Source organism: Salmo salar, chromosome 01 (genome assembly GCF_965601325.2).
Source record: "Salmo salar chromosome 01, fSalSal1, whole genome shotgun sequence".
NCBI classification, from domain to species: Eukaryota; Metazoa; Chordata; class Actinopteri; order Salmoniformes; family Salmonidae; genus Salmo; species Salmo salar.
The window spans coordinates 68,966,247-68,991,706 of record NC_138291.1 but is presented as its reverse complement, the minus strand read 5'-3'; the positions used below and the strand labels follow the sequence as shown (position 1 = coordinate 68,991,706).

General features: G+C 41.7%; 1 protein-coding gene across 3 annotated transcripts in view; it reads left to right on the top strand.

Annotated features, from left to right (window-relative positions):
• The window catches only part of LOC106607606 (serine-rich coiled-coil domain-containing protein 2), a 47,815-nt gene that overhangs the window by 6,246 nt on the left and 16,109 nt on the right, over positions 1-25,460 (top strand). For all 3 annotated transcript variants that reach the window (XM_014204729.3, XM_045721322.2, XM_014204738.3), the window contains exons 2-6: positions 11,173-11,284; positions 11,787-11,976; positions 13,712-13,771; positions 13,864-13,971; positions 20,473-20,601. In XM_014204729.3, coding sequence (XP_014060204.3) covers positions 11,173-11,284; positions 11,787-11,976; positions 13,712-13,771; positions 13,864-13,971; positions 20,473-20,601 — 599 coding nt within the window. The remainder of the gene's footprint in view (positions 1-11,172; positions 11,285-11,786; positions 11,977-13,711; positions 13,772-13,863; positions 13,972-20,472; positions 20,602-25,460) is intronic.

Here is a 25,460-nt window from a genome sequence, read left to right as displayed (position 1 = left end):
GACATTATATGCTGGCTTGAAAAATGGGTGTCTGATTATTTCTGGCTTGGTACTCTGCTGACATAATCTAATGTTTTGCTTTCGTTGTAAAGCCTTTTTGAAATCGGACAGTGTGGTTAGATTAACGAGAGTCTTGTCTTTAAATAGCTGTAAAATAGTCATATATTTGAGAAATTGAAGTAATAGGATTTTTAAGGTTTTGAAAATCGCGCCACAGGCTGCAAGTGGCTGTTACGTAGGTGGGACGAATTCGTCCCGCCTAGCCCAGAGTAACATAACAAAATGTGAAAAGTCAAAGGGTCTGAATACTTTCCGAAGGCAATGTGTGTGTGTGTGTGTGTGTGTGTGTATGTATATATATGACACACACACACACACACACACACACACACACACACACACACACACACACACACAGTTGAAGTCAGAAATGTACATACACATTAGCCAAATACATTTAAACTCAGTTCTTTACAATTCCTGACATTTAGTCCTAGTAAAAAAATTCCCTGTCTTAGGTCAGGTAGGATCACCACTTTATTTTAAAAACGTGAAATGTCAGAATAATAGAGAGAATGATTTATTTCAGCTTTTATTTCTTTCATCACATTCCCAGTGGGTCTGAAGTTTGCATACACTCAATTAGTATTTGGTAGCATTGCCATTAAATTGTTTCACTTGGGTCAAACGTTTCAGTTAGCCTTCCACAAGCTTCCCACAATAAGTTGGGTGAATTTTGGGCCATTCCTCCTGACAGAGCTGGTGTAACTGAGTCAGGATTGGAGGCCACTTTGCTCACACACACTTCTTCAGTTCTGCCCACAATTTTTCTATGGGATTAAGGTCAGGGCTTTGGGATGGCCACTCCAATACCTTGACATTGTTGTCCTTAAGCCATTTTTCCACAACTTTGGAAGTATGCTTGGGGTCATTGTCCATTTGGAAGACCCATTGGCGACCAAGCTTTAACTTCCTGACTGATGTCTTGAGATGCTGCTTCAATATATCCACATAATTTTCCTGCCTCATGATGCCATCTATTTTGCGAGGTGCACCAGTCCCTCCTGCAGCAAAGCACCCCCACAACATGATGCTGCCACCCCCGTGCTTTACGGTTGGGATGGGGTTCTTCGGCTTGCAAGCCTCCCCCTTTTTCCTCCAAACATAACGATGGTCATTATGGCCAAATAGTTATATTTTTGTTTAATCAGACCAAAGGATATTTCTCCAAAAAGTACGATCTTTGTTCCCATGTGCAGTTGCAAACAGTAGTCTGGCTTTTGTATTACGGTTTTGGAGCATTGGCTTCTTCCTTGCTGAATGGCCCTTTCAGGTTATGTCAATACCGGACTCGTTTTACTGTGGATATAGATACTTTTGTACCTTGTTTCTTCCAGCATCTTCACAAGGTCCTTTGATGTTGCTCTGGGATTGATTTACACTTTTCACACCAAAGTGCGTTCATCTCTAGGAGACAGAACGCGTCTCCTTCCTGAGCGGTATGACGGCTGTGTGGTCCCATGGTGTTTATACTTGCGTAATATGGTTTGTACAGATGAACGTGGTAACTTCAGGCGTTTGGAAATTGCTCCCAGGGATGAACCAGACTTGTGGAGGTCTACATTGTTTTTTCTGAGGTCTTGGCTGATTTTTAAAAATTTTCCCATGATGTCAAGCAAAGAGGCACTGAGTTTGAAGGTAGGCCTTGAAGTGCATCCACAGGTACACCTCCAATTGACTCAAATTATGTCAATTAGCCTATCAGAAGCTTCTAAAGCCATGACATAATTTTCTGGAATTTTCCAAGCTGTTTAAAGGCACAGTCAACTTAGTGTATGTAAACTTCTGACCCACTGGAATTGTGATACAGTGAATTATAAGTGAAATAACCTGTCTGTAAACAATTGTTGGAAAAATTGCTTGTGTCATGCACAAGTAGATGTCCTAACCGACTTGCCAAAACTATAGTTTGTTAACAAGAAATGTGTGGAGTGGTTGAAAAATGAGTTTTAATGATTCCAACCTAAGTGTATGTAAACTTCCGACTTCAACTGTACATACACACACTGATAATGACCTGGCCTGTGTCCCATAATGTGCCTGCATTCCATGCAAAACTCAACATTCAGGTAAATTTGCCAGTGGCGCACTGGGCCAGTGCCAACTGAACACTACTGGCCGAAATGAAAAGAATTCTGGCCCAGGTCAAGATCTGACCGGAAAGCAAATTATCAGTGCATAATTTCAATAGCAGGTGATTTTAGATTTAATTTTGCGGTCTGAGAAAGCAATCTATACAGGGTTCATACAGACATTTGAAAGTGAAATGAAATACTTTTTCAAGCACATAAATTGTAATTTAAGGACCTACATTTTATAATTAATTATTGTAATAGCCTATAGAAGAAAAAAAACTCCCCCCAAAATGTATGCAAAAAAGTATGCATTACCACTTTAAGAATGCATCTATACCTAATGATATTAAGCATAGATTTTCACCTTATTTTTAAAATGTCAGAGTAATGTGAGCATTGCCTGACTAAATAGACAGCATGCTCCCAACTCAAACACACTAATAAAGTCTGTCCATGTGGCATCTAGTCAGTCTCACCATCTGAGATGAAGGGTTACTGTATCATGTTTTAAAACGAGAAAGCGACCAAAAACCGGTTTCCCTTTGTAATGGAACGCTTTGTATGGAGAATCAAGCCAAAATCCATTGTCTTGCTCATAATAACCGCAAGTGCAATAGACTATATTTACATTTGAGTCAATTAGCAGACACTCTTATCCAGAGTGACTTAAGATAGCTAGGTGTGTGTGTGGGGGGGGGGGGGGGGGGGGTCAAGTGTTGGTTACATTTTTGATTTCTATTTTTTTGTGGGGGGGGGGGGGGTGGTCAAGGTGAGGAAGAGGATTATTTAAAATACTGTTTGAAGGTAGGGTTTCAGATGTTTTTGGAAGATGGGCAGGGACTCTGCTGTCCTAGCTTCAGGGGGAAGCTGGTTCCACCTTTGGGGTGCCAGGATAGAGAAGAGCTTGGACTGGGCTCAGCGGGAACTGCCCTACCATGGGGGTGGGATGGCCAAAAGACCTGAGGTGGCAGAACGGAGTGCTCGGATTGGGGTGTAGGGTTTGAGCATAGCCTGAAGGTAGGGAGTGGCAGTTCCTCTAGCTGTTCTGTAGGTAAGCAGCATGGTCTTGTAGTGGCTGCGAGCTTTGACTGGAAGCCAGTGGAGTGTGCAGAGGAGCGGTGTGACATGAGAGAAATTGGGAAGGTTGAAAATCAGGCGGGCAGAAGCGTTCGGGATAAGTTGCAGGTGTTTCATGGCACAAGCGGGGAGTAGTTCAGTGTCATTCACATAGTAATGATAGGAGAGATCATGTGAGAATATGGAGACAAGTGACTTGGTGACTAGAGAGAAAAGGGCCTAGAACCAAGCCCTGAGGGGACACCACTCGTGAGAGTACGTAGTTCAGACACAGATCCTCTCCACGTCACCAGGTAGGATGCAATACAAGAATGTGCAGAGCCTAAGACGCCCAGCCCTGAGAGGGTGGAGAGGAGAATCTGATGGTTCACGGTGTCGAAGGCAGTGGATAGATCTAGGAGGATGAGAACAGAGGAGAGTCAGCCAGCTTTGGCAGTGTGGAGAGCCTCTGTGACACAGAAGAGCTGTCTCGGTTGAGTTACCCGTCTTTAAGCCTGACTGGTTAGGGTCAAGAAGATCGTTCTGAGAGAGATAAAGTTGACCAGAGACAGCACCCTTAAAGAAAGGAATGAAGAGACACAGGTCTATAGTTTGACGTCAGATGAGTCGAGGGGAGCAATTCGGGCCATTTTGACATCAGAGGGGATGCAGCCAGTGGTCAGGGATGAGTTGAGGGATGTGAGAAGGTCTCCAGAGATGGTCTGGAGAAGGGATGAGATGATGGGGATCAAGCTGACAGGTTGTCGGGCGGGCGGGCAGACCTCACTAGTCACAGGATGTCATCTGGAGAGAGAGGAGAGAAAGAGGTCAAAGCGTAGGGTAGTTCTGTGTAAGAGACCAGTGGAGTCAATAGGCTGAGTGAATGAGTAGCAGATGTCAACCTTTTTTTCAAAGTGGTTGACAAAGTCGTCCGCAGAGAGGGAGGTGGATGGGGTTGAGGATTAAGGAGGGAGGAGAAGGCGGAAAAGAGTTTCCTAGGGTTAGAGGCAGGTTGAAATGTAGAGTGGTAGAAAGTGGCTTTAGCTGCGGATACTGAGAAAGTAGAGAGGGAGTGAAAGGATGATAGGTCCTCCGGAAGTTTAGTTTCCCTCCCAGCTGCCCGCAAGCTCGTAATGAGTCAAGGAGCAGGAGAGGAGGGCTGACCCGGCCGGGAGGAAAGGGGACAGTGCGAGTCATAGAATGCAGAAATGGAGGAGAGTAGGGTCGAAGAGGCAGAATCAGGAGACAGGAGGGAGAAGGATTTAGCAGAAGGGAGAGATGATAGCATAGAAGAGGAGAGAGTAGGAGAGAGAGCAACGGCACATGACCATCTGGGTAGGGGCTGAGTGGTTAAGGTTGGAGGAAAGTGAGACAGTAAACTAAACAAATTAGTGATCAGATACCTGGAGGGGGGTTGAGGTGAGATTAGTAGGCTAGCAGCCTCTAGTAAAGATGAGGTCAAGTGTATTGCATGCCTTGTGAGTTGGAGGGGATTGGGAAAGGGTGAGGTCAAGAGGCAAGGAGGGGAAAGAGAGTTGGAAAGAAATGAATCGAAGGCAGACCTTGAGAGGTTGAAGTCATCAACTACGAAGTGCAGTGAGCCATCGTCAGGAACTGAGCTTATCAAGGTGTCAAGCTCATTGAGGAACTCTCCAAGGGCACCTGGTGGATGATAGATGACAATGTTAAGCTTGAGTGGACAAGTGACAGTATGGAATTCAAAGGAGGAGATAGACAGGTGAGAGAGGGAGAAAACAGAAAATCTCCACTTAGGAGAAATGAGTAGACCTGTGCCACCACCGCAACGACCAGATGTTCTCGGACTATGAGAGAAAACATAGTCATATGAAGAAAGAGCAGCTGGAGTAGCAGTGTTCTCTGGGGTGATCCATGTCTCCGTCAGGGCCAAAAAGTCAAGGGACTGAAAGGCAGCAGTTCCAAACGCTGCCAGACCCCCGGAATTCCACAGGGGTTGTGTGCGCAGAGTACACTAAATTAGAGGGGTTGCAGCCAAGGGATGGGGAGCGTCTGTAAAGCCTACAGGGAGAGGTGCAAACAGGTATAGAAACCATAGTTGACAAAGCTACAAAAGAGCAAAATGAGAATCTGTAAATAACTAGGTAAGATACTCAAGTGAGAGAGTGGTGTGGAGCCTTCCTCTCACTACGAAGAACAACTCGGCGGAACTGTCTTTGTTTCGGCGACGGTCTTAGTTTTGCGACAAAACCGCCACTGACACAACCATAGCTTACAGCTGCCACTGAGAAACCAGAGAGATTCAAATTAACTTTATTATCCCACCAAGGGGAAATTCATTTGGTCATGTGCAGTACATAAAACATGAAAACACAGAAACTACACAAAATAATTCATTCAAAGTGCTATAGCTACACATTTAAAGTGAAAGATGCTGTATACTCGAGGGACCAACAGACTATTTATTATACAGCCTAATGGCTGTTGGAATAAGAGTCCCCATATCTACCTCTGTTTAAATTATCTTTTGAAGAAGTCTCTTTCCCCTTGTCCGGCTGCTGCCGTGACTGAATTTTTTTGTGAAGGGGATGAGTACTGTCCTGTAAAATGCTTTCAAGTTTTAGGAGGATCTATTTCAATTACCAGGTACTTATGTGGTCACTCTATCGACTGATTCCACATTGATCTTCATAGGGGGTAGTTGAGGTTTGTTCCTTTTGAAATCAATTTCTCATCTCTTTTTTTTCTTGATATTTATTCCCCAAAAGTTATCTGCACACCACTAGACGAATTTTAACATTTCTCTTATATTGGGACAATCAGCGACTTCTTCCATAAGTCTGGATTATCCCACTGTTCAGTGACAGCTGTAACAGCTTCTGGAACGGTAATGCGAGCTGGTCTGCGCATGCCTGAAGTGCCTTGCTGTTGATGCCGTCTGGACCATATGATTTTTTTGGGTTGACACGTTGAAAGTATTGCTTGATGTCATTAACAGAAATCTGTATATCAACAGCTGGTATGCTGTCCAAGGCCACTTTCTGCTGTGATGTAAAATCACAAAAGGTCAAACCTACAATAGAAACTGTTAACCTCTCTAGGCCAGTTGAATCCTGTGGCGCGATTTTCAAATACCTTAAAAATCCTATTACTTCAATTTCTCAAACATATGACTATTTTACAGCTATTTAAAGACAAGACTCTCATTAATCTAACCACACTGTCCGATTTCAAAAAGGCTTTACAACGAAAGCAAAACATTAGATTATGTCAGCAGAGTACCCAGCCAGAAATAATCAGACACCCATTTTTCAAGCTAGCATATAATGTCACAAAAACCCAGAAGACAGCTAAATGCAGCACTAACCTTTGATGATCTTCATCAGATGACAACCCTAGGACATTATGTTATACAATACATGCATGTTTTGTTCAATCAAGTTCATATTTATATCAAAAAACAGCTTTTTACATTAGCATGTGACGTTCAGAACTAGCAGGGGAATTTACTAACAATTTACTAAATTATTCACGATAAACGTTCACAAAAAGCATAACAATTATTTTAAGAATTATAGATACAGAACTCCTCTATGCACTCGATGTCTGATTTTAAAATAGCTTTTTGGTGAAAGCACATTTTGCAATATTCTAAGTACATAGCCCAGCCATCACGGGCTAGCTATTTAGACACCCGGCAAGTTTAGCCTTCACCAAAATCAGATTTACTATAACAAAAATGTTATTACCTTTGTTGTCTTCGTCAGAATGCACTCCCAGGACTTCTACTTCAATAACAAATGTTGGTTTGGTCCCAAATAATCCATCGTTATATCCGAATAGCGGCGTTTTGTTCGTGCGTTCCAGAAACTATCCGAAACGGTAAATCAGGGTCGTGCGCATGGCGCAATTCGTGACAAAAAAATGCTAAATATTCCATTACCGTACTTCGAAGCATGTCAACCGCTGTTTAAAATCTATTTTTATGCAATTTATCTCGTAAAAAAAGCGATAATATTCCGACCGGGAATCTGCTTTTCGGCAAACAGAGGAAAAAACACAAAGACGGGGGCGGCCAGTGCACGCGCCTAAGCCCACAGTCCCTTGATCGGCCACTTGAGAAAGGCGATAATGTGTTTCAGCCTCGGGCTGGAATGACGACATTCAGGTTTTTCCCGGGCTCAGAGCCTATTGGAGCCGTGGGAAGTGTCACGTTACCGCAGAGATCCTAAGTTTTAGAAAGAGATGTCAAAGAAAGACAATAAATGGTCAGACAGGCCAGTTCCTGTAAAGGAATCTCTCAGGTTTTGACCTGCCATTTGAGTTCTGTTATACTCACAGACACCATTCAAACAGTTTTAGAAACTTTGGAGTGTTTTCTATCCAAAGCCAATAATTATATGCATATTCTAGTTACTGGGCAGGAGTAGTAACCAGATTAAATCGGGTACGTTTTTTATCCAGCCGTGTCAATACTGCCCCCTACCCTCAACAGGTTAAAATACTTTGCAAAAGCAAGATCATTTGACAGTCATCCAATGTCTCTTTGGTTTGTAGCCTGTGATGGTTTGTAGCCCTTGCCCTTTCTTACTGTCCTTGAAAAGGTTTTCTAATTGGTCTTTGTACGCTGCTTTGCACTCCTTAAAAGTTGCCTCTGAATATTTTTCCTTTCCTCTTTACTGCCACCTGATTTAAAACACTTTTTTTTCTGGTTGAAGAGCTCTTTTAATTCCTGAGTTACCCACAGTTTATTATTGGGGGAGAAATTGACTTCCTTTTTGCGAATAATGAGATCCTCACCGAAACCGATGTACTCAGAGACGGTATCCACTGCCTCTTCCAGGTCATCGGCGCTGTCCATCAGAGCTGCTAAATCAGTGGACTCAAAACAGTCATGGAGGGCTTCAGTCCAGCTTTTAATCTCCACCTTTTTAGACTTTTCTCATTGCAAACGTGCTTTGTAGACTGGGATGAGCTGAACCATGTTATGATCCGAACCCCCAAGATTGGGTAGTGCCTTGGAAAAATACACACCAGGGATGTTAGCAAAACAGAGGTTCAGACAGGCTTCATTTCGGGTAGGACATGTAACATATTGCTGATATGATGGTAAGTGTTCAGATAGATTGCACATGTTAACGTCTCCCAGGGTCAGCTTTACTGCTTCAGGTGACTGTCTCAGCCTGGGAATCAAGTCGGCAGCTATTTGGGTGTCAGCGTGGGCTACGTAAACAAATAATCAGACCTGATTTATTTCCCATGGCAGGTAGTATGGCCGTAGGTTAACAGCAAGGAGTTCAATGTCTTTATTACAGACCTTGTGCTTAGTTGTAATATGGGCAGGATTGCAATATTTCTCATTGATGATTGCACAAACTCCACCACCATCTCTTACCAGAGTTCATGTTTCAGTCCATTCTAATAATTGCGGAGCCATGCAGCTCCACAACGGAGTCGGGATCCTGTTCCGTAAGCCAGGTCTCAGATAGACAGATCAAGCAGGATTGTCAGTACTCTGAGAGGTATTGGGTACAAGCCCGTACGTTGTTCATCAGTCTTATTCCTTATGCTTTGTACATTGCCATGCATAATAGATGGAAGAGGTGTTCTGAAGGGCTGTTTTTGAATCCGATTCCAAATTCCTCCTCTACTGCCACGCTTCCTTAGTTTACAAGCCTTTCCTTGGGAACACGTTGATTGTATTAATGGTGGTTGTGGCTCGCTGTGTCCATTGAGGGTTAGGTCGACAGCTTGTTTGGTGTGTTTCACAAACAAACGTACTGCTATTTGCCTCATTATTAATGATCCAATTTAATACAACTAAAAACTTGGTTGCTTGAGGTAGATCACAACTTAAAACAAACAGAAGAGACCAGCACAAATGACCATGTCGCTGCAAGAACAAACGCCACTTTCCATATATAGTTCCTGACAGGCGCTCCTAACTAACACTAATTGCTAATTGACTAGCAGAGGTGGAGAGCACGCCTCCCTGTACTAATTGCTGATTGCCTAAAAGAGGTGAATCCACTCCCCCTCCAATACAGCCACTGATTACTGGAGCTATCAGGAGTCCTCTAGCAATAGAATGAAGCATGGAGCCTGAGAAGCTGGTTATATACACTCAGAAAATAGATTAAACCATTCCCCCTCCAATACAGTGATTACCAAAACAAGTAACAAATTGCCCTGCCCCTTGATCCTGGTTGATGTGTCAGCAACTGTCTGCAAATTACCAAGTAGGAAGACAGGCAGCACTTAAAGTAGATGGCCCTAGCTAGCAAAAAGACAGTACTAGACCACAACAGATAAAGACAAACAAATTATACTTATCACTCCTGGAGATATCAGGAGTCCTCTAGCTACAGAATGAAGCGCAATACCCTTCAATTGAAATGTCAGGAAATGAAAGCGCCTACGTATCTCATAAAATGTTATCATAAATTAAATCACGGATAATTATATTGGACTTCTAAATTTGCTACCATAACTTCAATGACTTTTCAAGGATCAAACCGCCCGCTACCACCATCAAGCTGTACCGGAGCGCCAAGTCTGGGACTAAAAGCCTCCTGAACAGCATCTACCGCCAAGCCTTAAGACTGCTGAACAGTTACTCAAATTGCTACCCTGACTATTTGCATTGATCCTCTTTTTATTTGCACTGACTCTATGCTGGCCTCTACCCACACATACTACACTGACATTCCAACATACATTTACGTCATTTAGCAGACACTCTTATCCAGAGCGACTTACAGGAGCAATTAGGGTTAAGTGCACATTGACAGATTTTTCACTAATTTGACTCAGGGATTCAAACTAACAACCTTTCAGTTACCGGCACAACGCTCTTAACCGCTAGGCTACATATACACACGTGCACGCACACACACACACACACACACACACTACATACGCTCACACACACATGCATATTGATGCCACACACACACACTCACACATAGACACATTTAAAAAACTTCACACTCTTCACAAATGCTGCTGATACTCTGTTTATTATCTATCCTGATTGCTTAGTTACTTTTACCACTACCTACATGTACATACTGTATTACCTCAACTACCTCGTGCCTCTGCACATTGACTCAGTACCGGTACTCCTTGTACAGTATATAGTCTCATTATTGTTATTTTATTGGGTTACTATTTCCTTTAACATTTTTAGCAACTTTTCCGTACTTTTTAACTCTGCATTGTTGGGAAAGGGCTCATAAGTAAGCATTTCACGGTAAAGCCTACACCTGTTTTATTCAGGGAATGTGACAAATTAAATTTGTATTTCATTTTCGAGGTAGGCTATTCCATGATGACTGAATTGTGCATTGCAAATATTCAACCAAGACTATTTCTGCCCGACAGATTATCTATAGACTATATGTGTGCTGCGCGCGTGATAAATAATTGACATAACGAACAAACAGCTTCTGGAATCCATCATTTTTTTTATTTTTTATAAATTATGTAGCCTGGATTAAAAATACCATTTTTTTTCCACTGTCCCAAGCGGGTTTCCAAAACCTCCCATGCATGTTGAGCCCTGACACACACAGACATGGGCATTCCCGTGCCGTTGTTACTTTTTGAATAAATCATGATGATAAAAAAAAGCTAATTGGGAACCAAAAAGGAATGTGACCATGTACATTTTTTTAAATTGGACCAAATCAAATCAAAATGTGTGTTGCACTGCCAAGTCAAATGGTCGCAAATGCAACTGTTTTGGTCACAGGATTGAACCCAGGTGTAGACTAACAGTGAAATGTTTCTTATGGGTCATTTTCCAACAATGTAGGGATAAAGATAAGCTATGTTCTCATGAGGCAATATTTGTTTGTGTGTATACAGGAGTCTGTTTACATGCAACATATAGAACCACTGCCCCCAGACACACACACACACACACACACACACACACACACACACTTCTTAGATTCTAAGCTAACTCTCCGGATGACCGTGACCTCTCTTTCTCTCTGTAAAGACGCTAACGGGATGTCCCATTTTGAACGCTCAGAGAAGGGGGGACGACAAGGTCACTGGAGGAGAAGGCAGCATCACTGGAATGGACCGGATCACTTCCACAATGACAACAGGTGAGAATCAGTAGCTATCCTACAGCATGAAAATTGTAAAAAGACTAAACATAACATAGTATACTAGGTGTGCTATATTTAAGCAATAAGGAACGAGGGGGTGTGGTATATGGCCAATATACCATGGCTAAGGGCTGTTCTTATGCATGACGCAACGCGTGCTTGGATACAGTCCTTAGCTGTGGTATGTTGGCCATATACCTCTAACCCCTGAGGTGCTTTATTGCTATTATAAACTGGTTACCAATGTAATTAGAGCAGTAAAAATACATGTTTTGTCATACCTGTGGTATATGGTCTGATATACCACGGCTGTCAGCCAATCAGCATTCAGGGCTCGAACCACCCACTTAATCATGAATATAAAGCTCCAGGGTGAAATGATTTACAAAAAGCCTGAGTGCATTTTGTAAATGACATATTTTGCCCATTTACGCCTAGTCAATGAGGCAAATATAATTATCTGACTGCCTCTCTCTCTCTCTCCCCCTCCCACTCCCAGGGGTCCAGTGTTCCAGCAGTATGATGGTTATGCTGGCCCTGTGGGGTTCAGGGTAGACCCCCGGCCTTTTCCTCCTGTAGGGAGACACAATGGACACACGGGGGCGCTGGACGAGCTCACACTCAAACATATGGCCCAGGACTGCAGCTCAGTGAAAAACCAGCTGCTTACACTCAAGAGTTTATTACAGGTAACACACACTCCCTCAAAGGCTCGAATGTAGGCCTCGGGAACTCAATGTAATTCCAATCTAATCACTCTGTTGTGTTGAGCTATGACTAAGCAAGTGGAAATCATATCTTGTAACTGTTGTCAGCTCCTTTTACAATTAAATAGATTTAGCGTCCAATAAAATGTAACTTTAGTAGAATAACTATTATGTCAAGGTAATTGTTTTTAATAACCTGCCCAGTGACTGTGGTTGAAAATTTGCCGGCTGGCTAAAACCGGCACTTTTACTGAAACGTTGATTAATGTGCACTGTCCCTGTAAAAATAAAATAAACTCAAAACTCAAGGTTTGAGTTTACATTTCGCTAGACGGAGGCTGCTGATGTTTTATCAAGCAGTAGCTTTATAGGAGTTTATCACACATCCAGGTGAGAGAAGGCTTCTGAAGTTGAAAGGCAGTAGAAATCTGCATTTCTGCCACAGTGACCCTCAATGTCTACTTGTGAGGATGTAGCAGAGATACACACTGAATTTCTCCCACATCTCCTTAGATGGAGAGATTTCTGGAGGAGAGAACTGGTTTGATATTATGTAATCATAGAAAATAGATGCTGGCTTTACTGTGCTTTACTGAGAATGTTACATGTCTCATGCCCATGGCTTGCGAGTGAGTGACTGTGGCACATGGTTTTATTCTGTGTGTCACTCATCTCTTCTTACCTCTTATTACGACCCTCCTCCTCCCTTGTGGGTTACCTGTGGTACCTAATCACTTAATAGATCTGTCGGTATCAGATGAAACATTCCATTTAACAGAGAGAAATACACACACACATACACACACACACAGTGTGTGATGTGATGTGTGAGACATTTAATCAGTAGTGTACAGCCTCAGACTGTACAGCGTCTCATGTCTGGCCCTGTAGGACCCCAATATCTACCTTAGTGTCAGGCTGGTTGATATTGGCTTTGGCCTCACAGCCCTCAACAGATTACATTCCTCCAAAACAAGTCAACTGTGCCCCAAGATTATCTCTAACATGACATGACAAACGCATATCGACATTCAGTTCACTTTCTGTGATGGTAATTGTATTTGCTTGTCAGAGCTGAGATTCTGTTCATTATCTCCAAAAAGGTACATCTTTGATAGGGACCAAAGTGATAAATGTGAGTTATCTGTACCCATGTTTGATTCATGTTCATTTGATATTTGACCTCCGACTGTTTAAGAAGTGCTGTTGCTGCTGGTAATAGTCATCTAATTGAGAAGGTCTGTTTGTTTTCTTTAATTAACAGGGTAGTTAGGCCTTGAGCACCAAACAGTTTGTTGGCCCGCCCATTAGTTGTTCTCTTCTCAATTGTTTCTTTGGAGCTGTGATGTTGTGCTCTGGGCAGCAGCTGTAAAATGCATCTCTACTTTAGTCATAATTGATCTATCTGAGCTACAAGCAACAGGCTGTATCGGTGCACCGAGCTGACTAGAGCGTCCAAAAGCAGACAATTACAGTTTTTTGGGGACACAGTGAACATGTCCCTCTGCTTGAGAAAAGTTATTTTTATGTCTACCAAACTGCTTCTAGGCCCATATCAGCCATTCTACAGAATAATCTCCCAACTATGTATCAATTAGTAGTATCATTATAATAACATATAAAATAAAATATACCTACATCTAGTCCTCCTTTCTGCCCAGCATAGTACAGTTCAGAATACTGAATCTTATGTTTTGTGTTTTTTCTGTGTTTGTAGATGGAGGACGGTGGCCCAGAGGTTGAGGGTGGTGAAGAGGATAACAGCATGACCCTACAGGTAAGACACCACCTGGAAAAACACAATTTCGGACTTTGAGCCAAAACAAGTAGCATTGTTAGACTAGAAATGAACCACTGTGTGTGTTTCAGTTGGAGGAGCTAATGAAGGAGGTGTGGAAGCTCAGGGAGGAACTGAGGAATAAGGAGAGGACAATCGCTCAGCTCACACAACAGCAACAGCAGCTACAGCAACAGGGGGTGAGTCTCCAGGAGGGGTCAGCGAGAGAACGGCAGTCATTCTCTGCCAGTGCACTACAGCTGCTTAGTGCAACATTGGGTTATGTGGGAGTTGTGGTTTTGCTCATACCATAGTCAGACACCTACATATGTGGGAATGGTAACCTCAGTTATGTTAGCTTTTACCTGGATCCATCAGTGTTGTAACGTTTATTAGTGTTCAGGGGCTAGTGGTCTCGTCAGGCAAAAAAACTGACTTTCCACTGACATTATTCAAATTCCCCATGTACAGTAATACCAATGTATGGAAGCCCTGAAGACCAAGGCAAAAAAAATACAATAAAAATTTAGACTCATTTGAACAACCTGCTATCTCATCCAAATTACATAGTTTTCTCGTTTGAATGACTTAGTAAAAAAAAAGTTATTTTGTCAAATTAGGCCTCATTTGTTATGCAGGTTGTCAGTCAGTGTAATGGTTGCTGCAGCAATTCATTCACTGATTCCACCCATTGATATTATTATTCATTATCAGTTCTTTGATAGCCTAAAGCAGGGCTGCTTTTTAATGCCAGAGCATGTAAGTGGACGAGTGTGGAGGGAGGAGCAGAGCGTAATTCGAAAAGATTTGGAAAATGGTGTCGGCCTTCTCTCCCGCACCTATTTTGCTCTGGTATTGCTCAGCCACAAGCTCTGGGCATGCTTTTCTTAGCATTTTTTTTTTCCTTTTTCGCTATCACTTTTAATTAGGCCTATTCGGTTGTAATTATTTAGCCTACCACGCCCACAGTAGCCTATATCTAGTTTATATTCTACTTTCTAACATTAGGATATGTTGTTTCTATTTTGAAGGACTTCAAATATATTAACGCATGTTTCAGGTAGGCAATGCATAGGCTGCTATAAAATGTAGAAACATCATAATATAATAATAATATATTTAATGAAGCTAAAATGTCATAGATAAATCTTAAATAATAAAGGCCAGAATCAGTTTATTTTCATAAATGAAAGGGAATATATCATCTCAAACTGCAATGGACAAATGATTTGCACACAGAAGCAAGCGCAACCAAGCTTCAGATGTGCATTGAGTATGGGAAATGCGCTCTACAAATTAAATATTTATCATGACACAAGGCCAGACCCAGATGCAGACTCAGGAGGCAGATGGTTAGAGTCTTACAATGTTTATTAATCCAAAAGGAGTAGGCAAGAGAATGGTCGTGGACAGGCAAAAGGTAAAAACCAGATCAGAGTCCAGGAGGTATAGAGTGGCATACAGGCTCGTGGTCAAGGCAGGCAGAATGGTCAGGCAGGCGGGTACAGAGTCCAGAAACAGGCAAAGGTCAAAACCGGGAGGACTAGAAAAAGGAGAATAGCAAAAAGCAGGAGAACAGGAAAAACGCTGGGTGACTTGGAAACATACAAGACGAACTGGCACAGAGAGACAGGAAACACAGGGATAAATACACTGTGGAAAATAAGCGACACCTGGAGGGGGTGGAGACAATCATAGGGACAGGTGAAACAGATCAGTGCGTAACAATATTATTATTATTATTGTTATTATTATTATAAAGGCAGAAAATACACATGTGAAAGCTTAATTACATAAAGGAATATTAGTGTAAATCTAGCCATAATATAAACAAGTGAAAGGAGAATTGAATATATACTGAACAAAAATATAAACGCAACATGTAAAGTGTTGGTCCCATGTTTCATGAGCTGAAATAAAAGATCCCAGAAATGTTCCATACGCACAAAAAGCTTCTTTCTCTCAAATGTTGTGCACAAATTTATTTACATCCCTGTTAGTGAGCATTTTTCCTTTGCCAAGATAATCCATCCACTTGACAGGTGTGGCATATCAAGAAGCTGATTAAACAGCATGATTATTACACAGGTGCACCTTGTGCTGGGGACAATAAAAAGCTACTCTAAAATGTGCAGTTTTGTCACACAACACAATGCAACAGATGTATCAAGTTTTGAGGGAGTGTGCAATTGTCATGCTGACTGCAGGAATGTCCCTCAGAGCTGTTGCCTGAGAATCATGTCATGAGCTGCCTCCAACATCATTTTAGAGAATTTGTCAGTACGTCCAGCCGGCCTTACAACCGCAGACCACGTGTAACCACGGCAGCCAAGGACCTCCACATTCGGCTTCTTCACCTGCAGGGTCATCTGAGACCAGTCACCGGACAGCTGATGAAACTGAGGAGTATTTCTGTCTGTACTAAATCCCTTTTGTGGGGAAAAACTCACTTTGATTGGCTGCGTCTCTGCCCAGTCATGTGAAATCCATAAATGAAGGCCTAATTTATTTATTTAAATTGACTGATTTCCTTATATGAACTGTAACTCAGTAAAATCATAGAAATTATTGCATGTTGAGTTTATATTTTTGTTCTGCGTATTTCCAAAACCTGAAATTGAAAAACACATTGAGATGAAGCCACCCCCGAGTGTGGATTCTATTTCCACAAAATGTTATTGTGCCATTTATTTTTTGCGATTGGAGAAAGAAAGAAAGTTGGTGGACAGTACAGTGCAATAAACTTTTGTGAACTATTTACAGACAAATATATACAAATGAATACATATAGAAGCAAATCAGCCTGAATATCAGGATGCACAACTGCAACAGGTTTCGAGTCGACTACTAATTCATACGCAAATCTGAAACGGTTCTTTAGAGATTGCAACCCCTCTGTCCTCTATGTTCATGCCACATGGACCTATTGACCCAGCTGTGGATACGTACTACAGACTGGTGCATAAAGACATATCCAAGTTGGAGGCCTCTATCCCCTATTTCAGGAATAACTTTACCCGCTCTGAGAAACAAGCCCTTAAATCTCCAGAATGCCACCTCCATAGTCATCTGCCCAGCGGACATGGGAGGCGCTGTTACTTTACAAGACTACACTGTCTATAAGACTGAAGTACTCAGGCAACTGAATGATCAAACGTTCTAGAAGAGACGCATTACAAACAAAATAGCTTTTGGCTGTAATCGACTGTCACAGAGGGCATGCAAAATGGTGGTATCACCAAAAGAGAACACAGATTATTGGTGCGTAAAAACAGCTCCACACCAGTTATCTACAATCTAAATCCCCAAAGGGACAGGACAAATCTTCTTTGCGATATCAGACCAGGTTTGGCAGAAGGCATGATGATCTCTACTCAGCTTCAAATGCCCTAATTTAATAAAAATGCGTCTGAATTGTGACACATTTGTTTACCAAAGACCAATTAGACATTAGTTAAACTATTTCCCGCTAATAAAAACAACTCCACACAACGGTATTGTCCATATCATCCATGCATACATACACCTCAGACATCTTTTGCCCAGTAGGTGGCTTTTGATTTCTGGTAGCTTGAAATGTTTGAAATAGCCTTATCAGTCTGCATCAGCCTGCACAAAATAGTAAGGTAATAATTGTTTATTATTTTTTTAATTAATATTATTATTGCTACTGCTGTATGAGGCTATAAAACTGCCACAGCAAGTTGATCTCTGCAATGCAAGGATTTATTTTGCAACCCATACGCCAAATCCATCCATTACGCATGGTTCTCTCTAAAGCACTGCTTCTCGAGGATGCATTCCAATCATCAAATTAATAGGTTAAATTCAAATTTGATTTGCCACATGTGCGGAATACAACAGGTGTAGCCTTTACTGTGAAATTCTTACTTACGAGCCCTTTCCCAACAATGCATAGTTAAAAATGACAAAAAAATTACGAACATTTTCAAATAAAAATAGAAAATAGTAACACAAAAGACAACAATAACAAGGCTATATACAAAGTGTACTGAGTCAATGTGCAGGGGTATGAGGTAATATGTACATGTAGGTAGGAATGAAAGTGACAAGGCAATCAGGATAGATAATAAACAGAGTAGCAGCACTGTACTGTATGTGAAGAGTGTATAATTGTGTGTGTTTGTGTGTGTTGGAGTGACAGTGTAAGTATGTGTGATTGTGTGGGCAGAGTCCAGTGACTGTGCATCGAGACAAATTGTCAGTGCAAATAGTCTGGGTAGCCATTTCATTAACAGTTCAGCAGTCTTATGTTATGGCTTGGAGGTTGTTGTCATCGGTGCTATTGAAAATCAGAGAGCTTCCTTAAGTTTCAGTAAACAATTAGCATACTCTTTAAAGATTAAACAAAGTCATCTTTTTATTTAGGTGATTTAAAGTATTTTGATATAACAAGTTAAACCTTTCAATTGAATTCCTATCACAAACCTATTTTTGTATTCTGGTAGGCTAATAAAAACATGATGTTTGCAGCATGAACCAGCCTATTATCTCTGAAGTTCAATAATGTATTGGTGATGAATACTTTAGCTGAATGTTTAGGCTACTATTAAAGTACTCATATAGGCCACTTCTCTGCCAGACTGCACAATATATCTAGTCCGACCAGTAAGTGCGGTCTAAGCAATTCCCTTATGATATCACGCTACCTCCCTAAATTGGTTCTATTGATGTAAAATGTCTGTTTACCTCTTGTGTCGCACACATTTAATTCTAGCTCACAATCAAGGATGGCTGTGTATTCCCTCCAGCAGTGGTGAAGTGTAGACTATGTAGCCTTGTGATACTGTCCTACTGGACTCTGTGTCGGTCCCTACTTAAATGTAATAGATTTTTGAGAAATTACATACACACATGGGGGTGGCTTCATCTCAATGTATTTAAAATGTTTGTAATCAAGCTTTTACATTTGTGTTTTTCCTGTCTATATAATGATAATATTTTTTTATTTGTAGGGTGCATTTCCCATGCTCAGTGCACATGTGAAGCTTGTTGGTGCTTGCTTGTGCGCACAAAATGTTTGACCGCTGCAGTTTGACATGATTTATTCCTCTTTATTTATGAAAAGGAGCTGATACTGTCCTTTATTATTTACATGTATATGTTTTAGCTTAATTAAATTGATTTATATTATGGTGTTTCTATTCCAAGAAAAGCAAAAATACATTTTACAGTAGTCTATGTATTGCCTACCTGAAACATCTATAATACAATACCTTCAAAATAGAAACTACATATCCTATTGTTAGAAAGTAGAATCTAAACTAGATATAGGCTACTGTAGGTGGGGTAGGCTAAATAATTACAACCAAATAGAGGAAATGAAAAATGCTAGGGAGAGCATGCCCAGAGCTTGTGGCTGAGCAGTACCAGAGCGAAATTGGAGCGGGAGAGAAGGCCGACACCATTTTTAAAAAATCTGCTTGAATTATGCTCTGCTCCTCACTCCACACTCCCCCTACATGCTCTGGCATTCAAAAGCAGCCCTGTTTTAGGCTATCAAAGAACTAATGAATAATCACATTAATGGAATCAATGAATGAATGGCTGTAGCAAACCATTACATGGTCTGAGAAGCTGCGTAACAAATGAGAGCTAATTAGACTAAATAACTATTTTTTTACTAAGTCGTTCAAACGAGATACGAAGTAATTGGAATGAGATACTAAGTCGTTCAAACGGGATACAAAGTAGTACAAACAAAATAATTCCAAGAGTACAGTAATAGGTACAGTAATAGAAAATGTCAGAGCAACGTCAATGTTCCAACCTCTCCAGCTCTCCCAATTCCAATTAGAATAGCCCACATAGCACCGCTCTTCTCTCCCTCACACTTCTGCCACCTCTAACATCACACACGCAAACAGTGTCTGGATATTTGCAGATCTCTGTCTGAACTTTAAGAACTGAGAATGGGAAAAAGCAAGCGATAGAAAAGATGGAGAGAGGATGAACTGCAGTAGGGAAGGATTCCGAGAGAAAGAGAGAGACAATAATAAAGAATTACTAAGGACACAGAGAGAAAGATTAAGGGAGTTATGTAATGGAATATTAGATGAGAGCCAGATAATGAGCGATAGAATAATAGAGGGAAGGGGACAGAGAGAATAACAGAGAGACAGATAGATAGAATAATATAATGATCCAGATAAAGGGAGAAAGAAATGCTGAATTCTCTGTGGGGTGAGCTGCCAAAATACTTTAAGTTTTGACTTTTGAGTTTGTGTGTCTGCTTTGTCAGCAGTTGATGCAGAGCTGCAGATGTTCTATCATTAGCAAAGGTTGGTTGGTGGTGGGATTTGTTTTTCTCTCTAAGGAGAGAGATAGATATGTGGGTATGTTGAATTTTAATGTAGCTTAGCTCTTCATTGATTATGAGGTTGGATTGGATTGAATATTAATATTAACCTCACCTCACTCAACATTGGGGCTCCTGGAATGAACACATTGTTTAATAACGACAAACTGCCAATTACCAACTGATCCACTGCTATAATCCAAACTTCAAAACCCACAGGGGATGACATACAAGCTCATAGAGTTAATAGGGTCTAACGACTCAGAAATAAGTTCCACTCATGCAGTTTTTGAATACCAACTCACCCTAGTAGATCATTCATTTGTTATTGTATTGTTCTTTTCCTGATACAGTAGTGGTAACTCTCTCTCTCCTCCCCCAGCCTGCTCATGCTGCCCAGTCCGGGAGGTGTCACTGCCACCAGAGGACACCGTCACTCGGGGGGGACAGACGAACGCACCACGACAAAGCCACACAGACCTCATGGAGAGGACAAGGACACAGCCAAGCCGTGAGTACACCTACAGTATATATACCTGGAGAGAGGAGACCTAAATCCAGTTTGTCTCCAATCTGTCCACTACTGCGTGCTATAGTCAGTCATCAAGCCAGTCCATCACCTATAGTCCCCAACCCTCATACTATCCTCCCATTCAACTTTCTCTCTCACCTATCACTGGTACTACATTGCCCAATCCCCCCTTCCTACTCCCACCCCATCACCATTGCCCTATATGGTGGAACCACTTGATGGATGGTAAGACTGACTGTGTGCTTGAGACAAGCCGTCAGCCATGTACAGGTGTAGTGACTTCTTTTTTCTTTTATCCTCTGTCTGTCTCAATCTCACTTAGTCTTTCCCCATTTAATTATTCTATTTCCCCGTCTGATATACCCTCTCTCTTTCTGTTGCTTTCTTTTCATCCACTGTTACATTCAGTTGTGTGAATGGTTTTGCTTCTAACTCTTTGTAGGGAAACACAGTCGATAATGATAACTTTGACATTGTCCAAATTGCTCTGAAAGGTTAGGAGGAATATAGTGAAGTGGTTTATGAGAAGAGGAAAAAAGAAGAGTGTAAACAAACAGAAATCAGATGACAACCACAGGGTGTTTCTCTTTTTTTCCCCTCTTTATTTCACACAGTATCAAAGTTACACGTTTCATACGGTTTAGTTTTGCACGTTTTATGCTGTACTGCAGATTGCACTTCCCATCCTTTCTGCATCTGTCCTTTCTCTCCTCCCTCTCCCTCTCTCTCCCACTCCCTCCCTCTCTCCCCTCACAGTTCAAAGGGCTGCTGGAGCAGGTGGAATATTTGGTTTATCTTCTCCTCTGATCTTAGTTCCCTCCACTACTGTGAATGTGTGACATCCTGTGGCCTGCCTACTAGTCCCTCTATATGGGTTTACCCAATGCATTACACTACTACTGTCCAATGACCAGGATGTTGTTTGGGCTTTTAAATGTCTAAACTGTTATGGAATTGGAGAATTTATATACACCACACTTTGATGAATTTAACGTAGTCCACTGTATCTTCGGAAGATATGAAGGGTACCCATGTTATTAGATATAACTCTTAAGTTCCCATGGCTTAGTTGATACACTGTTAGCTAGGGCTGGGGCAATGTATGGAATGACAGATCGTCCTCTCCAAACATTGTGGCGTACGGAGGGGGAGGGAAGAACCATAGACATTAAAACCAGTAGGTAGTGACAGCGCTGACATCATCCACGTAATCTTATGGAAAACTCCCGAAGGCTCATGAAGCCGGAAGTATTAGAAATTGAAGCGTGCCATATTGCTGAATAGGGCTGAAAGGCACCAACAAGTTGCTACGGATCATGGTGAAAGTTTCCGTAACTAGCAAAGGATCATGGTAAATGAACAGTAGTCGTTTTCATCCTGCCTGGGAAAGTCAACCAACCAGGCGCGAGCCTCTTCGTAGCCTGCCGGCCTGTGATTGGTCTGTGTCAGCAAGTGGTCCTGTGTGTCGACAAATGTAGTAGTCAGAATGGATCACTATTTAATTCAATATCTACAGTTGTAGCAAACTTTTTAATAATTCAGTCGGGATCGAACTTGATCATAGTTATAGAGCACAAAACGTCCGTACATTTTTGGGGGGTTTGGCCGTTCTGGCGATCGTCATTTACATACTTTACGCTTTCTAGGGCAGACCAGGAGTTTTTGCACTGCTGGGTTGCTACAGTATGCAGTCACTAGCAGAGCTTGTGACTTCACGCTCCATACCGGACACTGGGTGCCTGCGAAGAACACAATATAAAGGACACATAGGTTATACCAGAACTGTGATTTGGTGCATAATGTCATTCTTCTTATTTCAATTGTTACAAAAGCCACGGTAACAATCTCATGAAATCATTGTTCAAACAAAAGTGTTAGACCTAGTTACTTTTTAACCGAGTCCAGGCTGCAGAATGATTTTCAAATTGGGGGAGCTATGTTTCTCTTGTCCATAAAAATACTCCGATATAGTTATATTAGCCTACCTTTAAAAAAATAATATTATAGCCATATCAAGTGTAGGCTATTATTATTTCAACTTGATGATCTGGGTAAGCGCATTTGTGACATTCTTTCGTCCATTAAGCTACTTTCCGACAGTTTCAGACTGTAAAAAACAAAAAAGGAATGTGACAGGATTTCACTTAGTAACTATAGTATAACCTGCCTTAGCTAAATCAGAAAAAAACAAAACAATGGCTGACTTGGTGGGAAAGAAAGCACGTCTTCGCCTGTTTGACAGTTCTTCGGTTTCAGGCTGAGTGATAGAGGTGAGCCAGAAGACCTGACCCAAATCACTTGCAGAATATGCTAAAAGCTTATCAGGGCAAAGGATGGACAGACCTCAGACCCCTGTCATCCTGCTGAGTTCGCTACTCCGGGGGTGAAAATGCTGCTGGAGTTCCTTGATATAAAGAATGTTATAAATCATTTGACTGTATATTTATAATTTGGCAAAAGGCATAGCCTAAGAATAATAGGCTAATTGGTTTTTACCCTATGTGTTATAAAGAATGGTATTGGCTAAATAATTGATTTTATCTGATTGTTGTGGACTTTTATATAAATTCACCATTTGTAAGCTATTCAAAATAAAGTTGGTCATGAGACAACTCCGACAAATCCCCCCCCACCCCCCCCGCTTATTGGAAAGACTGCTGCGGGGAGTTTAAGCCCGATTGCCAGTTGCTCAATTCAAGGAAATTAATAAACACTTTGACAATATTATAAATATTAGTTTATGCGTTGGCAAAGTAAGTTTACAGCATCTTTCATTGACAGTAGCCTATGTGTAAGCCTATATTATTGTCTGTTTGGTTTGTAAGGAGGGATTTTCTGACTGCACAATTTATGTTGCCTACACTTTGGTCAGGTAATGCAGAAAGGTATCAGGTTTGTTTAAACTTCCTATTCGATTAGTCTATCTTCCAATTGTTTGTTCTCTGTCGTTATTACAGTACTATGTTTTAAATTAGGCTACTCAAACAACTTTATGAGATGGAACTCTGTTAGGCCTATAGATTCATTCGATGGTTGATCATGATTGGGGGAATAGGGAGAAAAAGGGAAATTAAGATTTTGAAACAATAAGCCAGATAAAGGAGTATCTGCTGCAAAAGGCCCATGATCATCCGACATTGGAAAGGAGAGGAATGTGGGGGAAAAACACATTAGGCCCTATCTGATATTTTGCGCTGTTTTGGTACTCTCCTCTCTTTCTACAATCTAAATTGTTCTCTTGCATTATGTTAAAGGTCCAGTATGTAGCTTTGTGCACTACCAGAAAAAATCCACATAGAAATGAGAGTCATATATTAAAAGTATGTGAACACCTGCTCGTCAAACATCTCATTCCAAAAGCATGTGCATTAATATGGATTTGGTCTCCCCTTTGCTGCTATAACAGCCTCCACTCTTCTGGGAAGGCTTTCCACAAAATATTGGAACATCGCTGCAGGGACTTGCTTCCATTCAGCCACAAGAGCATTAGTGAGGTTCGGCACTGATGTTGGGTGATTTGGCCTGGCTCACAGTCAATGTTCCAATTCATTCCATAAGTGTTCGATGGAGTAGAGGTCAGGGCTTTGTGCAGGCCAGTCAAGTTCTTCCACACCGATCTCAACAAACCATTTCTTTATGGACCTCTCTTTGTGCACGGGGGCATTGTCATGCTGAAACAGGAAAGAGCCTTCCCCAAAATAGGGTGGCAGCGTAGCCTAGTGGTTAGAGCGTTGGAATAGTAACCGAAAGGTTGCAAGATCGAATCCCTGAGCTGACAAGGTACAAAATCTGTCATTCTGCCCCTGAACAAGCCAAATCTGTTCTGAGGCTGTCATTGAAAATAAGAATTTGTTCTTAACTGACTTTCCTAGTAAAATAAAAAATAAAAAACTGTTGCCACAAAGTTGGAAGGACAGAATCGTCTAGAATGTCATTGTATGCTGTAGCATTAATATGTCCCTTCACTGGAACAAAGGGGCCTAGCCTGAACCATGAAAAACAGCCCCAGACCATTATTCCTCCTTCACCAAACTTTCCAGTTGCCACTATGCATCCACCAATCCCAGATTTGTCTGTCGGACTGCCAGATGGTGAAGCATGATTCATCACTCCAGAGAACGTGTTTCCACTGATCAATTTTTTTGCGCTACGCACTTAAGCACTCGGCGGTCCCGTTCTGTGAGGTTGTGTGGCCTATCACTTCGCTGCTGAGCCGTTGTTGCTCCTAGACGTTTCCACTTCATAATAACAGCACTTATAGTTGACCGGGGAAGTGCCAGTGTGCATGCGCCTGGCCCGCCACAGGAGTCGCTATTGCGCACAGGGACAAGGACATCCCAGCCGGACAAACCGTCCCCTAACCCAGACAACGCTGGGCCAATTGTGCGCCGCCTCATGGGTCTCTCGGTCATAGCAGGCTGCGATAGGGCACGCTACTGCCAGTCCCATGGAAATTTCCTCCGGCTCTTCAGTGAGTAGCTCCTCTCCACTCAGGAAGAGTTGGACGTGGCTCTCATCCCCTCAATTCTTATGGGAGGTGCTGGGAACTTTACACACTGTAAGAAGTAAAAATTAAAACAGACATACGAAATATGAAGGTTAGCCACTGGGCACAGACATCAATTCAATGTCTATTACACATTGGTTCAGCGTAATTTCAATGAAATGACGTGGAAACAACGTTGATTCAACCAGTGTGTGCCTAATGGGTAATCAAGTCATACTTCAAACAGTAAGTTAACAACTGAGCATACCTTACACAGTATTACTACTAACTTTGCATTCATTTATTTGCCATGCTGGGAAATACGTACCCTGTCTGTGACGTACAGCCCACT